At 37.4% G+C, this 19666-nt stretch overlaps 1 protein-coding gene across 6 annotated transcripts in view; it reads left to right on the top strand.

Moving 5' to 3' along the window:
* RGS7 (regulator of G protein signaling 7) overlaps positions 1–19666 on the top strand; it is a 223181-nt gene that overhangs the window by 125092 nt on the left and 78423 nt on the right. For all 6 annotated transcript variants that reach the window (XM_088524153.1, XM_088524156.1, XM_088524155.1 and 3 more), the window contains exons 3-4: positions 5849–5899; positions 19148–19254. In XM_088524153.1, the coding sequence (XP_088380279.1) occupies positions 5849–5899; positions 19148–19254 (158 nt within the window). The remainder of the gene's footprint in view (positions 1–5848; positions 5900–19147; positions 19255–19666) is intronic.

Here is a 19666-nt window from a genome sequence, read left to right as displayed (position 1 = left end):
CTCTCTTTCTAATGTTTTGTTTATTCTTTCTACTTTCTCACTTGACTTGCAGATCCTATTGAATCTGCAAAAACTTAACCACTATCTCTGCAAACAAACGAGGCCTACTGTATGATGACATTCCTTCTGGAATACAAAACCTTCATATTATTTCCTTGAGCAGAAATTTGACCACTCTTCTGGCCTTCTTGTCAGGTCAAGGGAAAGCCTCATGCCACCCAGAAAAGGTATCCACTAAAACTAGGAGATACTTACGTTGCTTACATCATGGCAACTCAGAGAAATCTATTTGACAGTATTCCCCAGGGAATCAATCTCTTTTTCATTTCTCTCAGTGGTGATGGTCATCTTTGTATGTTCAGGTTGTTTGTACAGTGCCAGTGGCACTGTCACACTGGCCAGTTTTTTTTCTTTGGAGCCCATGCTAAGGATATCATAGCATTTAGAGTTTCATCCGAAATTTTTGTATTCACAGCTTTTTTCTTTTCCTCAGTTAATAAGCATAACTGGGCTTTCCATGCTGTTTCATGTAACAGGTACATGTAACAGGATAGTGGTACATGTAACAGGATAGACTCAACCTTTCCTGATAACTGAGCTCTTTGCACAATAAATCTTGTCCCAAAGCACTCTGGCATATGCAAAAATTCATGCATAAAAGTAGTATCTCCTGTAGTGCCTTCCACATGGCACAAAAACACATTTTTTTAAGTCTTTAACATTTGTTTTCCTGTAACCCCAATAACAACCATCTAATATATCGTACTGGGTACTTTGGCACTTTACAACTAGTCACTACGTAATTGGTTGCTGCACTATCTATTAGAGAATCAATCATTTCTCCAGCTTTACTGGAACCAGGAGGATCAGCTGGGGAAACTTTAATACTTTTCCCTGATCCCCTTCATTCAGTGTATGCTGTTTCAGTCACCATTAAGTCAACATGCTGTTCTTGCCCCCCTTGAAGTGTAAAATGGCCCATGATCTCCTTTTCTGCAGACATCTGTTTTTCCAGTGTTCTTCTGGAGCTTTCTCCTGATATCAGTAGCTGACTGTCCTATAAACAACAATTGAACAACCTTTGATGGGCTTAATCCTCCAGATGCAAGTCTGTCCCTCTGCAAGTAGTCTCACACAACTTTTCATAAAAGTCTAAGGGATTTTCATCTCACCTTATAGTTTTGACATATTTTTAGGTTATGAAACTCAATGTTGGACCCCATGCAGAATTAATTCCTACTATTTCCTGATACTTCTTTATTCTGCCTCTTTCTAAACTTTTATACAGATCCCACTCTAGTTCCTTTTTTTTTTTTTTTTTTTCTTTTTTGGGGTATTAATTCATCTATGTGTAAGTTTGATCCATACCTTGTTCTTCCCCCTAGCCTTTTCTATCACTGTTTGCCTCTCTTTGGTGGAAAAGATGATGTTTAATAGTGCTTGAATATCTCCCCTGGATTATGAGTTAACCTAATACCTAATAATTGATAGGCCCCTCCATGTTCTCCCGATGGGAAGCAGCAGAGTGTTTCCAGTTCCGCAGATCCGATGTGGTGAAGGGCACACGCACAGCCACCGCTCCTGCTGGCCTCACAGCCTGTCTCAAGGCACTGCCGTTCTCTGCCATCCTCACGTTCTGCCAGATCTTGGGCTTAGTCTCGCTTTTCTCCACTCGTGCTCCCTGCTTCTGCAAGGGGGTTGTGGGCGCTAACAGCTGCACATCCTCTGCTTCCTCTTTCCTCATTAAGACACTTTTTTCCCTTATCACATTCCACACAGCAGCCTTTCCCTTTTTGCCTTTTTTCATTTAAACTCACTGCCAACACATGCTTTCCATGTCCACCTGGTATTAACAAGTTACGTTTCTTTCTGATTTAACAATCTCATCTCGAAGAAGAGAACAAATCCATGTATACTATTTCCACCCCCTTTTCCATTCACATACAAAACGGCATAATTTGCAAAATGGTATTATAACTCAGTGGCCTGTCCTCTGGCCATTGCTCCCCACTATCCAAATTATATGTTCGCCACCAGTGATTACAATATGTTTTTAGTTTATCTTTTTTTTAGGGGATCCCCTATGAATTTGTACCAGTGTTTCAGGATGTATCCTAGATGAGTACAGGGGCTACCTCATTAGAGCTAGATGCACCTATTTTACAGAAAATTAGTTTCCAAAGCAATCCTAGAGATTCCTAGTTTCTCACTTGTCTCCAAACCCCTTTTGGCAAAAATGATCTCCAGTCCCTACCGCACGTCAACATGAGAGTCTTCAGACTGGTGGGTTGACCCGTGCAGGTCTGCTGCAAACCCTGCCCTGGGTTCATGTTACGTGTAGCGGTCTCAGGTGGGGCTAGTTACCTTGGCATCCCCTTGCCTCCAATAAATACCTCTTTAGTGGCATTGCACGGTTGAGTCGCTGAGTCGTGGGGCAGGTTGTCCGGAGTCCCTGATCAAAAGGGTCGGGGGGCACTGGAGCCCCATCGCTCAGGATCATCAGTTGATCTGGGAGAGGTGTTGCAGTCCCATCTGGGTCACCAGAAACCGTTGTCCCTAAAGCAGGGTCTGTCACTCTGTGCAATAAGCCTGTTGTACACACAGGGCCAAGGTATTTATCTATCTCATTTCTGCGCAGAGAGGGGTGCTCGGTGGTGATCCACAAGGCCAGCACACCCAGCTGCTCAGTACGCTCATTATTTATACAGTTACTGATAATATATTCTGCCTCTCTACTGCATATTATAATGCAGCTATTACAGGATTGGTGAGCTCTTCTTACGTAACTTTTAGATAACAGCACATGCGACACTCTCTTTGGGCTTGGAGGGTTTCTTGAGCCAGTGGTCACTGAGTCGGCGGTCATGCTGCCCCCAGCCAGAATTACCTTTCCCCTTGTTTCCTCACACGTAGTTGCAGGTAGGACAGATGGTCCCTTCTGTTGTTCCTGTTTGTAACTCCTGCTTCAAGGTCTCTGGTGGCATCTTACTGGCCTATTTACATTCCTCCTGTCTCCCTGGCATTTGGTTTTGGGAACTCTCAGTGCCTTGAGACATCAGTCTCACTTTTTGAAAGACTTCTGTGTAAGTAATAAAGTTCACAAAAGGGCACAGAAGTGGTTGACTGAGTTGTAATAATTTTGTTGATTAGATATTAAAAATAACAGCCAAAAACACATTAGAAATTATTCTAAAATAGTATTCTTGCTTTTCTTTTTAGGACTAGAATTGTCCACAAGATCTCCCCAAAGGAATATGAACTGATGACTTCCTCATTTGCAATATGACAAATTATTTGCAACTTTAATTTACTCAAATATCCATCACACTAGAAAGAGTGTTTATATGTTGACGGTTATTGGCCTGAGTTTCTGTTGCTTACGTCATGCAGCTCAAATCATTGTATTATATGAATGTGATAAGCTGGCTTATACAACGCTGTTCAGGCATTCAAGCACTTTGGGAATGGCTTCAGTCTAAAATGTGAATAGAACAGTGACAATCTTTCAGAAAAAGATGATGCAACTGTCAAGAAATCCCTTTTTCCCACTATTATTCATAATAAGCCAGAAGGCTTTGTAACATGTGGAGGTGAAATCTCTGATGTACCAATCTTGTTTGCAAATGTGATGCTGGGAGTTTAGGAGTGAGATATGTGGTATGTCACCATAAGAAAGATTTTGGAAGAAGTGGTTGGAAAGAAGTAATTGCAAACCGTATGGTGCCTGAGAGGTTTGAAAGAAGTCAAGACTAGAATTCACTATTCAAAAATCTCATTTTTTCTGACTACTCTTTTTTTCTGTAACCTCTGAGGGTTTTATGGCAATATTTAGGATTGGGTAATTTTGCTCGTCAGCTAGTGGAAAAAAATGTACATTGGAACTGTCTCACTGAAGTCACTATCTATTAAATTTCATTTTATACTTAAGCTGAAATTCATCCTGTAGTATCAACCTCATTAATGCCATGAGTAAAAAAAGGAAATATGCTTATAGAAATACACAAGAATTAGAATACTTTGAGATATAAATTTCTACCTGAAAACATTTTGTACACATTCAGCAGCAGAAGCATGCAAAGGCAAATGGCTTGTTTAAGGAAAAATTCAGGGTAACTGCTATGATGAATTGCACCACTGGAGCTTAATATCTATCAAAATGCAGACTTGCAACAAGCTAATAAAAATGTTTTCTCTGGAGATGGTTGTAAAATCACCACAGTTTGTTTTGCTATGAAATCAATTCAGTAGTGCATGTATGCAAAACAGTTACATTATAATCAAATAGGCATTGTAAAATACACAGTAAACTCTTTCACTAAGAGTAGTAATATAGAAGCAGAAAAATAATTTTAGTTAGAATGAAGAGAGTAAGAAAAAATAGATTTTCTTTGTTCTCTGACAAGCTTTTCTTATGGATCATATTCATATGCCCTAAAAGATCAAAGGAAATTATGAATTTTAAATACAGGAGGAAATCAGAATTGGGTAGTGAAAGGGGAGATTGCTCCCATGTCTAGTACTTTACATTACTGTCCAATGAGATGTCATGAAATTTTATTATTTTGTCTAACAATTGTGTAAACTTTTATTATCTTTCTTGGTTTCTAAACTTAAAACTTGTAATAGAATGATAGTGTTACATCTGCTCAGGAATAAATAGACAACCTAAATACCAATTTTATAGGGAAGTACTGTGTGACATGTCTTTGCATTTGATTAGGAAATGCACACAACTCGCCCCCCTAGCATTTTAATACCTTTTCTCCCCAGGCCAATGGTGTTCTTGAAAGTTTTCTGAATCATAAATGTATTTGTCCTTTTGTCTGCAGAACTGCTTTGTAATTTATTTTGTAATTCAGCATCTTCACAGTGGGTGAAGTCCAGCTGGAGAGTTTACAGTCCAAAAACTGTGATTGACTACAGCTTGGCCGGACACATAGAGTGCAAAGCATGATAAGAAGTTCATAGCCAAGAGCCAGCAGAGGCATTTTAGGAAGTGGGAGGGAAGGGGAGAAAAATGCTGAGGGAAAAAGCAGAGAATCAGAGGTGTTAGGAGGGGGCAATAACATGGACCTGAAAATAAGGACAGGAAATTAAAAAGAAAGAAAGGGATAGGCAGTAAATGAATGGATACAAAAGAAGAATAGAGATTGCAATAGTAAGAAAATGACATTAGCACCAGGAAACGAACAAATTCTATGGAGGGCTTAGACATGAGGCAGAGTTCAAAACCTTGGTAGGATGTGATTAGGTAAATAAATGAATACGCTTTTACTGCTGGCCAGCGGAGAGAGTCAAGAGTCCCTACAGCAGAAGTAATAGTTAAAGGCAGGAAAATCGGAAGGCAAGACTGAAAAATTGGAGCTTCTAAACAGAGTTCATAATAACATGTATTAATCCAAGAATGATTTTAAGACCATTTAGAAAAATGGCCTGCAGCAAGTACTCCATAGATAGAATCATCATGGTGTGTGTTGTATTGGCCTTTTCTGGTCTTTGTTTACAAAGTAATTTGGAAGGAGGGCGACTTACTGTTAAATTAATAAAATGTTTGTCTGTTTTTCTATGTAGGTTTTGCAACAATGCCATCTTTGAAATGCAAGCTATTATCATATCTTTAATATGCTTCTATTATGTTTTGTGTGTCTTGGCCTAAACAAAGGAGTGAACAAAAATGTTTCTTTTGTTTAACCATTGGAGACACTGTAAAAATAAAAAGATCTATTTGATTGTAGAAAAACTGAGCAATTTTTTTTTTTTTTTTTTTTTTTTAGGATGGTAAACTAGGAATCTGAAGAAGGGAAAATTGCTAAATTAAAATACCTGTTGTTTTGTGTTTTGATCCTAGGTTCAGACATTGTTCAGTGGTTAACGAAGAATTTATCTATAGAAGACCCAGGTAATTTTATTTATTTATTATTATATTTAATCTCTTATATTATTATATTTAATCTCCTTTAGAATGATTAGATCTTACTTTGTCTTCCGTTACTGGAGTGGTGGCCAGGCAGCAGTTTCAATAGCAAAAGAGCAAAGTAGCAAAACCTCATAAGCTTTTAATAAGAATTGGATGATTTTGGTTGTCCATTTTATTAGGGTGTGTATTAAGCTTCTGGCTTAATGTAAATTTACACACAGTATCGCATGTTTCCTTTCCTAATATAAAATGGGGATCCCTTGAGACATGACCATGATATTGTGCTTCTCAGGTACAGAATACACACACCTCTTCCTTTAGAGTTTAAAAATATTGCTATTCTGTGTTTATCTGATTTGAAAGCTTGGCTCTGTATATGTGAAAACAGAACTGTGGAAAAGGAGTAGATTGTCATTCAGATTATCTGATTCTTCAGAAATTTTGAAATAGAAAAATGTTTAAACTAAATGGAGAATATAGTTCCCTGTGTTGATATGCAATTAAAATCAAATACGCAGGCTACTCATGTATCTGGTAAGTCATGTATGGTATTTTATCTTGAGCTGTGTTGCATCCTCTCAGGTGACAGGTGGAAAAAAAACTATCCACAGTGACAAATATGTTTTTATGTGTGTGTGCACTGATCTGAGGATTGGACATTCCAGAGCCTGTTATCCTGAGTTCACTGAATGCAGATCTGAAAAATGTGACCACCCTGAATTCAGCCTTTCGGGTAGCCCTCAGATCTGTCAGATAGTAATGAACCTGACTGATGGATTAATATGATAAAGCTTATGAGAGTATTCTATTTTGTAAAGTTTTTGAAGTTTCATTCCAATTCTTGACAGGACAATCTAGATTTTCCTTTGGAAAAATTCCTAAATTTCAGTGAGCTGCTGTCACCATAATTTGTGTTTCCGATATCTTCTATCTACCTTTCACCAATGTGTCAGGGTTTTAATATGGCTGCTTTTTAAAAAGTTTCACCTTAGGGTCCCGTTAGAAAGCTCTCGTGAATGTGTAAAACTTGATGATACAAAAATAACTACGCTTATTTTTGCACTGAAAGTTAGCATCCTTATCTAGCTCTGATACCAGCAACATATGTGTAAGAGCAATACAACACAGAGCTTTGTTCACATATTTTAGGAGATTATTCCACATTCAGGATGTGCCGCTTGTTTGCATGCATCATTCTAGGAGCAAGAAGTATTCAAATAACCAAGGCTTGCAAAATAAAGCATAAAGCCTCAGTGCTAAATTCAGTATGTCCTTTAGTTAATGACAGAACTATTACGAAGGAAGTGGTAGTAGAGTACAATAGAAACTATTATTCTGTTTAAGAACAGTTTTTGTTTGTTTGGCATAGGGAGTGTACCTCCCAAACCCTGTAAGTGAGGATGAATGCTGCTTTATTGGTAGTGCGAGAACAAAAAGCAGAAGAAAGCCTTGCAGTAGCACTGGCTTTCCTTATGTTACCAAGTGTCTAGTTGTTATGCCAGTTATTGTAGGAAACAGCAATTTGAAGAAAAAAATAGTTACAAGTGTAAATTGACAGAAAAAAAAAGCTGCATATTTCTCATAAATGGAAAAACAGTTTCTGTGGAAGATTTGAAAGATTTCAACCTGCCACAGTGAATCTCCCTTAAGAAAATAAATTAGAGATAATGGGTGGATTCTGATAAATTATATGAGATTTTAAATTATTTCAGTGGAGCGGAGAAGAGTTTGTGCCCAGAATAACCATGCCAAGTTTATAGTTGCTGTTACATTATTTACTTTTCATTCTGTACTTTAAAGAAATCATTATTTTTCAGTCACAACTTTTCTGCAAGATTTTAAGGAACAGAAATCATCTGCAAGTTATACTTAATGTGAGAGTTCAGTTCGGTCATAAAAATAAGCATGACCTCAACCCAAACTGAAGCAATTAACTGAGTTTAGAGTTTCATGGGCTTGTGGTTTGGCACTTGGATATTTGTTTGCTGAATTGACCATGACAGTGTAAGTGCTGACTCTTCACTGATGGTGGCAATTACTCTTAACGTGGAAGATTTTTCTTTTTAGAAATGATAATTAGTGCTGTGAAGCATACCAGATTGACAGCAATAGAGACTGAAGTCCTTTTCATCATCCCCATCCCGCAGCTGCAAAAAAAAAAAAAAAAAAAAAAAAGAGGAGGAGAAAGTGAAGGGGTCTTAAACTGCCGGCTGAAATTTCTGAGAGTTCTGTTATGTGCTTGGCTCTTGCACTGATGCTTTTATCTAGCTACTTGATTTCTCTGTTCCTTAGCATCTCAACATGCTAAATAAGGAACCTAATAAGGACAACTAATAAGGTCATTATGGAAGATTAAATGTTCACTTCTATGCTTTTTAATTAACACCCAGTGCAACAAAAATTTGTGTTGTGTAATACTCAAAGTGTGAATAAAGGACTTTATTCAGCATGGTTTATTTCTTACTAAAGACAACTTTCACTGAAGTCCTTGAGAGCTTTGTTGAGTGAAAAGTAAGAAGGAAGTAATGAGCAGAATACAGAGTACTGATTAGAAAAATAAGTATATAAAAACCTACTCAAATAAAAAGTTCATGCTAAAACAATACCCAGGTCCAGATTACAGAAGCTGAAAAGACAGTAATCATTGAATTCGACTAATTACATTGGAAAAAATTTCAGGTGTTCTGTTATAGCAATTTCACCATTTATGCTACAGAAGAAATTAAACTATAGGAAGTCTAAAATAAATGTTTGAATTCTTACACATCAAGTTACCTCTGAAGTACACAGCTTTGGCTGTGTATATTAGACAAACTACTCTGTATATTAGACAAACTATTCAAAAGTGATGTTGGGTTAGTCTGAAAGTTTTATAAAATTTAGAAAAAAAATCTTTTTTTTTTTTTTTTACTATCAACTAATAGATAAGGCCATTTTTGTTATTTAGCTTTCTCTGAGAAGGTGCCACACTGGCCTACTTAAGAAAACTGTTGTTCATTAATTGGATTATCTCCTTCTAGTTTGTTGTACCAATATCTGTTTCTTTGATGTCATCACTCAGAAGCAAAGAATAAGGTGACCACTCTTTCAAAGCAGAGTAAGGCAACTATATCACTAGTCAGTATTAATTTCGTAGTGATGATTTCAGAATAACTGGCTTTGGATAACAAATCCTGCTGTATTGAAAATACTATCTGTTTGCCATCTTATTCGCTTACCTCCAAGGAGTAACTCTCCAGCCATTAACTGTAGTTTCTTGCTGACCCGAAGTGCTCAGACTATTATGCTACTGTGACTGTAAATACTAATAAAAGGACAAAAGTACAACTGAAGGATCATAAATAAGGTGTATCCTTTTAGGGAAAACTCTGACAGTCTGATAACTTTTAAAAATTCACTAATTCATTATATGTATTAAATTAGTAATAAAATATTTAAGCTTGTTTTTACTAAAGTCACTAAGAATTTTTATGTTTTCCCTCCTTACTTTTGTAAGTTTCTTCTGAAACTTTGGGATCATACCACATTTTGGACGCTTAATAGGAAGAACATTTAGTAATTAAGGTATTTTTATTTATAATGTAAATGAAAGCTATGATTTCTTGAGATAGCTTCATATGTTAGTCACCTAACTTGAGGATATTTTCAAATAGGCTGGTTTGAAGAAATTAAAGATGGGGATTTATAGTTCCACAGTTAAACCTAACATGATTTTTTATTAATAGTGGCTGCCACCATAACTGCATAATAAGATTAAACATGCAAACAACTGTTTAAAGAGTTTTAACTATAAAATTCCAAGGGTTTAAAGTTCACATTAATGAACTTTCTGAAGCACCTGCCTTCAGCTCTCTGAAGCAGGGGAATATTTACTCCTACAGAAAACAGATCAAAGGTAATTCACAATAGCTTTTACCATAGTGATGGTAGCTGACAATTAAGTAGAAGCGAAAAGTCTGTTTATGTTCCTACATAGCGCCTTTAAAAGATATTCTACCATGCTGAAATTATCTCCATGAAGGCCAATTAGCAGATAAATATGTTGTGACTTTAGTTCTAACACTCAAAGATAGTCCACTTGCCAAAAGCCTTTGCACATATTAGCGGTTACAAATAATAGGATTTTTTTTTTAAAAAGAGCAAGGCAAAAATGTTCTCTACAGGAAGAAATAATACAGCTATTAATGCAAATTAATTTATGTGCAGTATACTCTCCAAAACGCTAAAAATTAAATGAATTTTATACAACACAGTCAATAAGAACATCAGACTGGCCGTGCTGCAATCAGACCATCTGGACCAGTGAGCTGTTTCTGACGGTGATAAGTCACAAAACCTTCGGAAGAGAGTCTGACAGCAGGCCCTGGATAGTAGCGGTCCCTTGGTGTGCCCTTCCCTCTGCTGCCCCTCTTTCCCTCTACTGGGGAGCTTTTGGAGCGGTACCTACAGCTTTTTGTTTTGTAGTTCTAGAATGACCTTGCTTCCATTGCTTTTGCAACACCCAGTGACAACACATTCCGCAGTTTAATCAGGTATTGTAGGTGTATTTTCTATTTGTTTTGTATTGTCTCCCTGATAATTTCACTGTCTGTCTCCAAGTTCTTGAGCTATAAGTAGTAGTAAGTTATTACTCCTTGTCCCATCACTGTCTCTTGACTGGTGGTCATTTTACAGACTGGTATAATAGCTGTCCCCTATCATCCACTTTCTGATTTGTGACCTCGCTTGTTGTATGGAAACCTTCCTATGTCTTTTATCATCCTTATCCCCCTCTTTGCTGCCTTTTCCAGCTTAAATGATGTAAGATAAAATCACCAAAACTCTGCTCAGAATTGCTGATGTGGGTGAGGTATGCAGTATAATAATGTCATCTTTTGGCTTGTTTTCTGCTTCTCTGCTAACAATTCATTATGTTATGTTTGATGTTTGAGCAGACATTTTCACGGAATCGTCTACAGTGCCTCTTCCTTGAATAACAGTAGCCCGCATGGAGCTCCTTCCTGGGCTTGTAAACTTGAGGAGGGAGCGTTAAGCTGAACTGCTTAACGCTTGTCAACCCTCAGCTCCATCCGCTGGTGTATTGTCCTGCCAGGCAGTTCTGAGAGCAATTTCTATATATCTTCACAACTCTTCCTTTTTTTATTATCTCAGTAAGTTGGCACTTTTAGTAAATTCTGTTATATCATTAGCCACACTTCTTTAGATATTTTAGGAAACTATTGAATAGTGCAAGGTCTACCAAAAATAGCAACAGGCATAGAGTGGTTGCCTTCCTCCTGTGTGATGAGTGATCATTTAGGTCTTGCATTTGTTTCTTCCTGACGACTGCTTGTTCCATTGCATCTTATCCTAGGTTAGCTTAATTCTTTTAAAACCCTCGGGGGAACCATACCAAGGGCCTTTTGGAAATTCAAATTAATATGTCAAACACATCATTTTCATGAACATGTTCATTAACTCCAGAAGGGAACAGTTGTAGAGTTATGAGACATTGCATCCACCAATAAAACTTGTTCTAAATAATTCTTATTCTTTGACATTTATCTCTATTTTTACTCATTCTACCCTTTATTTTTTTTCCCCTATCATATTGTGTGTATGGACATCATTTGTATTCATCTTTTTCCTCAGATTTTTTTTCCAGAGGTCTTTTTAAAACGCCTAATCACATTTGCCACCTTTTTTTTTTTCCTTTAGTGCTGAGACTGACTTAAGTTATAAATTACACACTACTACTGACAGTTCAGCAATTTAATATTTGGCTCTCCTTAAAACAGTGAGTGACCACTGTGTTGACCTAGTTATGTGCTATTGTTCATTTCATCAATTTACTTTAAAGCCTTTTTTTTTTTTTTTGCTTTTGTTGTCAGCAGTAACATGTCCTTCTTCTGCATTTAGATTCTGCCTCTAGAGAAGAAATAGGTCACTCACTCACTGAGACCTCTTCTTTCTTTATATACGTATTTTTTAACTGTGGAAAAATAAACCCTTATGGTGGGGTTTATCTACAATTACCTGTGTAAATCCTCTACAACAAGGAGAGTTGAGCACTGAAGGGGAAGTTGTTCAACAACAGAATATGTGATTCAGATTGTAAAAAATGACATGAAATGGTATTCTTGCAGCATCTTTAAAGTTTACTCATCCTTCATTTTCATGTGGACTGTGAAATGTATTTTACTGTATTTACTCCCTAGTGAGGATTCTGTTTTATCAACCACACTGTTTGTTGTTTTTATTTTTAATGTATACTCCTCAAAAGTGATGCTGTGTAATGGGGAATTACATACCTATGTTATTTTTTTGAAAGCCACCTCCATACCTAGTGATTGTTCTTGTTGCCTTCCCTGAGCTTTGATTTCATATTTCTATGAAATGTGCCTAAATTACACCATCTTAGTTATAAGCCTTTTGACTCCTTCTGGACTTTAAAAGCACAGCAAATTGAAAGAAAGACATTATTTTCATCTTTTTTTTATGCTCACAGTTTGCCAGAGGTATAAGAAATGTTATAAAGAAGATTATATTATTCTTTACTGTATAGAGTGCAGTGAAAGAGGCAGTTATTATTCTAACTGCTGCTGCATGTGCTTTGTGTTATCTAAACTGCTTGGTCACAAGTGGGTGTTCTGTGAGGATGAGAGCAGTGTATGACAGTGATACAAAATTAACGGTTGATGTAATAGCAATTGATATGAAAACAGAGACTAAAAATGTGTCATGATTCATCTTAACCAGCAGTACTCATAGCAAGATTTTATTGCTAGCTATTGCTTACCCTCACCCAACTTAAAAAAGCCTCCACATTACCTAATAGGTCTGTGATTCAATGATAGTATCTTCTCTAGTTCCTTCAGGAACAAACTTTTTTTATATATCAAAACAGTGTGTGCCCATTCTAGCCATTGGTGTATTGGCGGCCACAAGCCTAAGCAGTGCTCAGACCCCGCTGCTCATTCACGTGCCTTAGAGCTGCCAAACCTTGAACACAGTTTTCCCCCCACCTCGTGCCAGCACATACCTGGCTGCGGTAATACCGATTTGTCTTGTATTTGAAGTGCGTTGCTGCAGCTATTTCAGTGCCTGTGATTTTCCAATATAGCTGATCGAGAGGGAAGCTGGAGATGTGGCCAGTGGAGCCTGGCCATAACTGTCCCCAAGAAACGGAAAAGCTGTGACACGGTGCTGCAGCCAGGGAGGTTTTCCATCCGTCAGGACTCTGTGTCTATAAGGACCATGGTGTAAAATGCTTTTCCTGGCTGACACCTACTGGTGCAGTTTCTTGGATGTCCTGAACCATGGGGAATGTATTGCATAGCTCCATGCCATATGCTTTGCAGCCGGATGACACGGTCACTCATCTACAGACCCAGCCTCTGGAGGAGGAGAAAGTTGGGAGAACTGGTGTCCTATCAGCAAGTGGCAAGCAGTATGCAACAGATTCTGATGCATAAGAGTTCTGCAGCTGAGTAGACGTGGTCTGCGTCTAGTACTTTGGGTTCTGTCTGGATGCTTGAAGTTGTAGAATGACATTTTATCTGAGACAATTTTCTAAAGTATTTTTATTTTGCGCTAATGATTTTCTTCGTAAATATTTTTGATCTTGGACGCAGTCCTGCGCCACGTGCTCTAGGTGACCCTGCGTGTGCAGGGGGGTTGGACTAGATGATCTCTAGAGGTCCCTTCCAACCTTAAGCATTCTGTGATTCTATGATTCTATGATTTTGTCTTTGACAGGTTTGCTCCAAAGCATATTCATGTGAATGCAAACAGTAGCACAGAGTTTCAAACTGAAGTGGGGGTGAGTGAAGTATCAGGAAACGCCTTATGAAGAGAAAAAAGTTCTTGCTGACTCTTGGGGAAACAAGGCATATGGTTTTTGATTTTTCTGTGTTTTGACCCTAAAGCAGCACAGAAATGAAAATTCAAACTAAGAAATTGTAGATTCAGAGGATGTGCCAGTGGGAAAAATCAGAAAGCCTGTACTTCAATGGACTCAATTTCATCCTTTTATCATTTCATTTTAAAGTGACACGAAATACCAAAAATAAATGAAAGAAAAAATCTGTTATGTCTGTTAACAAACAAGATTGAAAATAGAAATATTCAAGGATAGTAATACTGAAATTAGAAATGCTTTATAAATGTTGCCTTGTGTTAGTGAGCTAAATTCCTTCATTAGAAGGTCTTATTACTGGTGTGATATAGGTAGACGCTTCAAAAAATTGAGGAGAGATGAAGGGAGAACTGAATGTGAATTTAAAAATACCAGGCCACTTTTCATCACTGTGTGCTCAATGAAGTGGTTATGCAATGGCTAAATTGCATTGTGTATTGTTTTTCCTAGTGGTTAAGTTTAATGCAGCTTAGATTAAATTTTTCCACCCTGTGTAGCTGCTGGTTTTAAGTATGCCAAGCAAACATGCCAAATGTATCTTTTAGATGTGAGGTTAAGAAGATTTTTATGTATAGCACTGCACAATTCTGACACCTCACTACCCATTTGTCTGCCTCATGACACCTCAAATTGCAGCAGCCTTTGTTGTTGTTGTTGTTGTCACCATGAAAGCTAAAGTTGCTCCTTTCAATGCATTGCAGTTTGAGGTCTCAGGGGACAGGTATTCAAAATATAATTTTATTAAAAGAAGAAAAGTCAAGTTTAATAAGAGCTAACACCAGCTACTATGTGAATCAGCTGGTGAATCTAGTGGAAAATAATCACGCAAGAATTTCATGAAAAATACTAAGGAATTTTTGGAGAGAAATCTGGCTGACAGTACTGCTGACAGTGATATGTCACCATCTTTTTTTTCCTATTTTATGATAACTCCTTCCTTTATTTTTTTTTTGTTTTGTTTTTTGTCTTGTTTGTGTGTGTGCGTTGTTTTTGTTTTCCTGAGGAAGGAAGGCATTTTTCCCTCAAGAAGGAAAAAAAAAAGCCTCCCTTCTTTCAGTCTTTCATGGTGGCATGACTTTTCTCCACCTGGTATGAATAAAATCATTCCAAGTTTGTGTATAATGCAAGGTTGATTGTGCGCCCCTGGTTCGCTGTATTTTTTTGGACGTTTCTGTGAACAAAGCTGTCATCATTTCAGATATGTACATTGCTGCTTATAGACTTGTGACAGGTGTGTAAGTGGTGCCCTGCATTATAGATGAGCTCAGACTATAAGAGTGCTCTGGATAGAGCAGGATTCATGGCACATCTCTGGCAAATATCATCCCCCTTCATGCTGAGCAATGTTCCTGCTGATTTATAGGTTCTTTGGTCTGCTGATGGCATCTGTAGCTACTGTCTAGCACAATGCATGAGAAAAATCCTGCCGATTTGAGTAAGCTGCTTTGATGATAGGTAACTTTGTGACAGGTTTCTGAATTTTTTTTGGTAGGTGTCTTAGAATCGGATATGACTTCTTTTTTTTTAACAGGGTTTGGGTAAATAGTGCTTTTTCTTTCTCTGACTTTTTTGCCCTACCTGAAATGATTCTCACTGGGTGCTGCTCCCTTTGCAAATTCCGTCCTCTAAATGGGCAAATGGGACAGAACAGAGCAGTTTGTAGTGAAGTAGGCATTTAACAAGTTTTCTGTTTTATTTCCCACACTTTCCACACTGTATACCACAGTCAGACCTAGAGCTTGCCTCTCCTACACGTTGTATGAGAGTGAGAAGCAGGTTGTATTTTATTGCTTTAACAGAAAGTTAATCCTTTGCTGCTTGTGTTCAGACTGGCGATAAAATGACAGCGAGAGTGAGGTGAGAGTAAGTGACGATGTCTTGGCATTCGACACTTGAAATGCATCTGTGCCTGTGAAGTTGTGACTCACTGATTTCTTTTCCAGGCAGCATGTGGCTTCAGTATTATGATGGATTTTAGATTAGCCAAATACCCCAGAACAGCAAACATTTTATTGTTTGGTGGAAAGAGAGCTTTCATTTTTTTGACATTTTAGTATCAAGACATATATGAACAACTTTCCAGTCTGGGGTTTTCTTTGTCACCTGAATCATACAGTGATCTTCAGGCCACAAAATGCCCCAGACCATGTCCCTTGTTTCTCCAAAACCGAAACTCACAGAGGAACATTTAGAGAGAGTCCGGGAAATGCCATTCTTAAGTGGAGCTGAAGTGGGAAACACAGTATTTCCTCTTCTTTAGTCCCACAGAGATTATCACAAGTCACTTCAGATGTGATGAGAAGGAGCTACGAATGGTATGATACTACAGAGGAAGGTGTTTTCCGGACTTCAGAGAAAACATAAGTATGGGGACTACTTTACCTGATGCCTTTACATGCTGAGAAAAATCCACACTAACCCCTGCAAACGCATCCTTTAAGGTTTTAAGAGCAATGAAGTATGTTTATTCCAAAGAGAAACAAGGAACAATTCCTTCTCTTTAGTCCTCTCCTGTGTATGTTATCATAAGAAACAACTTGTTCTACTGATATTACCATACCCTGCAATTTAAGATGAACATATAATCATCAATTCATACAACAGCTATAACAGCAAAGAGAAAAAATCCCATTTTTGTTATGAGGTTGAAACAACACTAGATTTTAAAAGGAAATAAAATGCAAGCTCTGCAGCCAAGATATATTTGTCATTCTTCAGATTTCCTCACATTTGCATTGTCTCAAAACATAGAAAAATTTTGGTATTGTTTTATAGCAATGTATATTAAAAGTGGCTAGCATTTAATCTATCAAGATAACTCTCCTTATAATGGCATAGCAGATGGTAGGGCAGTATTAGCAAGCATTTCACTGAGAAGTAATCAGTCTATGTATGTGTTACTCACTTCACCCACTCAACTAAATAAAGTTCAACAGCAGAATGAACCACGAAATTTTAAGCTTTCTTTGAGGTTTAGGCCAGCACTTGTTCATACATTAAGAATAAAAGCTACACCAACAGCTACTATTTGAATTCACATCAAGATCATTCATATCCTGTTGAAATGAAGCAGGCTTATGAAGATGTATTTCTGTCTTTCACAGAAGGTGGTTTTTTTTTTTCCACTTATCTGCTATAACTTACAACTTCTCCAGTGTGCTGTCCCTTCTTAAGTATGAAAGGTTAAAAACAGTGCTTTGGGTGATTTTTTTGTTTTTTTGTTTGTTTGTTGACTGCACCGTTCTACTTCTCAGCCCTACCACTGCTACAAATTATGCCTGGAACCTTGGTTCATGTTATTCATATCCTGAAGCAGTCAAGAACAGAGGAAGCTGAATCTAGTCTGTTCTACCTGATAAACCTCAGTGGAGTTAGTCTTGATCAGATATTTGTGTGATGTCCCTGACTGCGGTGTTTATTCATAGGATGGTGGTGACTGTGTTTTGAATTATGCCTTTTCAGTGAGGCTATCTGGGTGTAGTTTTTATTGCGTATTCTAACACACAGTGGCTGATGACTTGGAAATCATACAGTTGTATGCAAATCACGTTTGTGTGTGTGTCTTTATATACTTACTGTCTAAAGAAACAATACTTTATTGCTTATAGTCTTTGACATTTGTATTCCAAATACATACACCCATTGTCTTTTCACCTGGGAACTTTCATATTTAGAAGTATTCTTTAAGGCTTCTTTTTCTTCTCAAATGCATTTCATAAAAGTTTTTGATATTCACAATCTCTGTATGCCATTCTTTGAGATAGAAGGTTCTTCTTTAAGTGTTCATCCCCTAATTCCACATGCAGGAAAAGGTGATCAATACAGCATCTGTCTGAACTGAATTTCCTAGACCTTCAGGCATGTCGGACTAGTCTGTTGTAGGCTGTTTTCCTATTCAAGCTCATGGTTTTCCACCCTAAATTCTACTGTTTTACTCCACTGGACTTCATAGAATATTCCTTTTTCAGACTGATTTTAGCAAACTGAAATGCATATCAAAGTGTTGCCTTTGTTTATAATACACTGGTATACCTCTGGCTTGGATATTAGAAAACTCCTGGGAGCTGAGTTTTCTTTCTGTGCAGGTCTACAGCCGATGTGTTGACAGCGGTGGCATTAGTCTTTAACCAGTTGATGGGATATGTGTGATAACAAGCGCCCAGTTGTTCCTCTGTTTGACCAACACTTGATTTAAATGTTATTCAACCTTGGTGCAAAAGCAGAGTATTGTAGATACTTTGGTTATGCAGTTGGCCCTTTGCCGAGGAGACCGACGGAGAGGATTTTAGATTTCCAGAATGGCTCTGTTAATCTTTTTTTGAACTTTTTTTTTTTTTCTTCGTAAGGCACATACTACTCGCATTCTCAGAGTTAGTTCTGAACTACTATGGATCTTAAATTGGTATTAAAACAGTTTATTATTGCACTTACGAGTAATGCAGTGGTGCTGGAATAAGCTGCTATTAAATTTCATAAAAATGAAATTTAATTATCTCTTAAGCGAAGCAAAAACCAAGAGATACGACCAGTTTATGTATCCCTATTCACTTATAAGGGCTGTGTATTGGGACAAAAATGTATCTGTACATTGACTGGGCATAGCTTTATCCTCACTGAATGAGATGCCTGAGTTGAGAATAAAGCAGCCTTAAATCTCCATACGCAGCTGAAATAGATCCTATTGGAGGTGATTCAGATCTAAAATGAGCTTAATTGCCTTCTGAATGCCTCATTAAGATGTATTTAAGGGACTGATACTGGGCAGTGGTTCACTGAAAATACAAGAGTGCATATGAAACTGACAGTTAAATATTATGGTTTCAGGCACCAAAGTGAATTAAAATTATTCTTCGTTATATTCCCAGTAATGATACTTCTAAGGAAATCTCCATCCTTTACTGTCGTTCTGTTAAAGTTTGTGAAGAAGGTATCATGTAGTCGGAATCTCCTGTTTTAATGTCTTGTAATCTGACACTGCTTGGAAAAGAAAGAGCGCAATGCCCAGCCTGGATAAGAGTGATGGCAGTTTGGTCAGCTTCAAAGCAAGAGAGCGAATGTCTTGGGAGCCGCCTGCTAATGTTAATATAAGAAGTGGAATTGCAGCTACAAATGGCAGCTCTAATAGCTGTTAGTTAAGGAGAATACTTCTTTTTTTGGTGCTGTCATTATATTATACAGAAAAAGACAGGGCTTTTATGATGCCAGGACCTTGATTTTGTGCCAAGCAGTTATCTGCAGGAGATAGGATGAAGCCAAACAAAAAAATTAAATTGCTGTAAATAAGTCTTTTAACCTTCTGAATTTCTCTTTCTTGTCATTTGTTCTTCCAATAGTGGAAGCTCTACATTTGGGAACGTTGATGGCGGCACATGGCTATTTCTTTCCAATCTCAGACCATGTTCTAACATTAAAGGATGATGGAACCTTTTATCGATTCCAAGTAAGTGTTTCCTGTGTATTCCTGAGTTGCACAAATGCAGTCTTGTTTAAAAGGCTTCACGTGAAGGTTCATAACAAATCATGCAATATTTTCTGTCTTATGTAACCTAGTAGATGGTGATGATTCCTCTTAAATTAAAAAGTGATAGAAGGATTTTATTCAGAAAATTAAGTCAATGATTTGTGTTAAGAGAAGAGTGGCTATTCTGATCCTTGAAAATGTGCTTGATAACATAGTAATTCTAATTATGGAAGAATCCGTCATGAAATAAATTACTGTGGTATTTTCAAAGTTTAAAGTTCCTTCAAAGAGGAAAGGACTTTACTGACTTCGATTACCAGCATAGTCTTAATTTGGAAAAGGGCAGGTATCTCTTAGAAAAGGAGTGTAATACATGTTCTTTTTCCTGTAG

The sequence above is a fragment of the Tinamus guttatus genome, unplaced genomic scaffold (genome assembly GCF_059628265.1).
Source record: "Tinamus guttatus ecotype Peru unplaced genomic scaffold, ASM5962826v1 Tinamus_guttatus_pri_ptg000208l, whole genome shotgun sequence".
Taxonomy (NCBI): domain Eukaryota; kingdom Metazoa; phylum Chordata; class Aves; order Tinamiformes; family Tinamidae; genus Tinamus; species Tinamus guttatus.
This window is presented reverse-complemented; position numbering and strand designations above follow the sequence as displayed.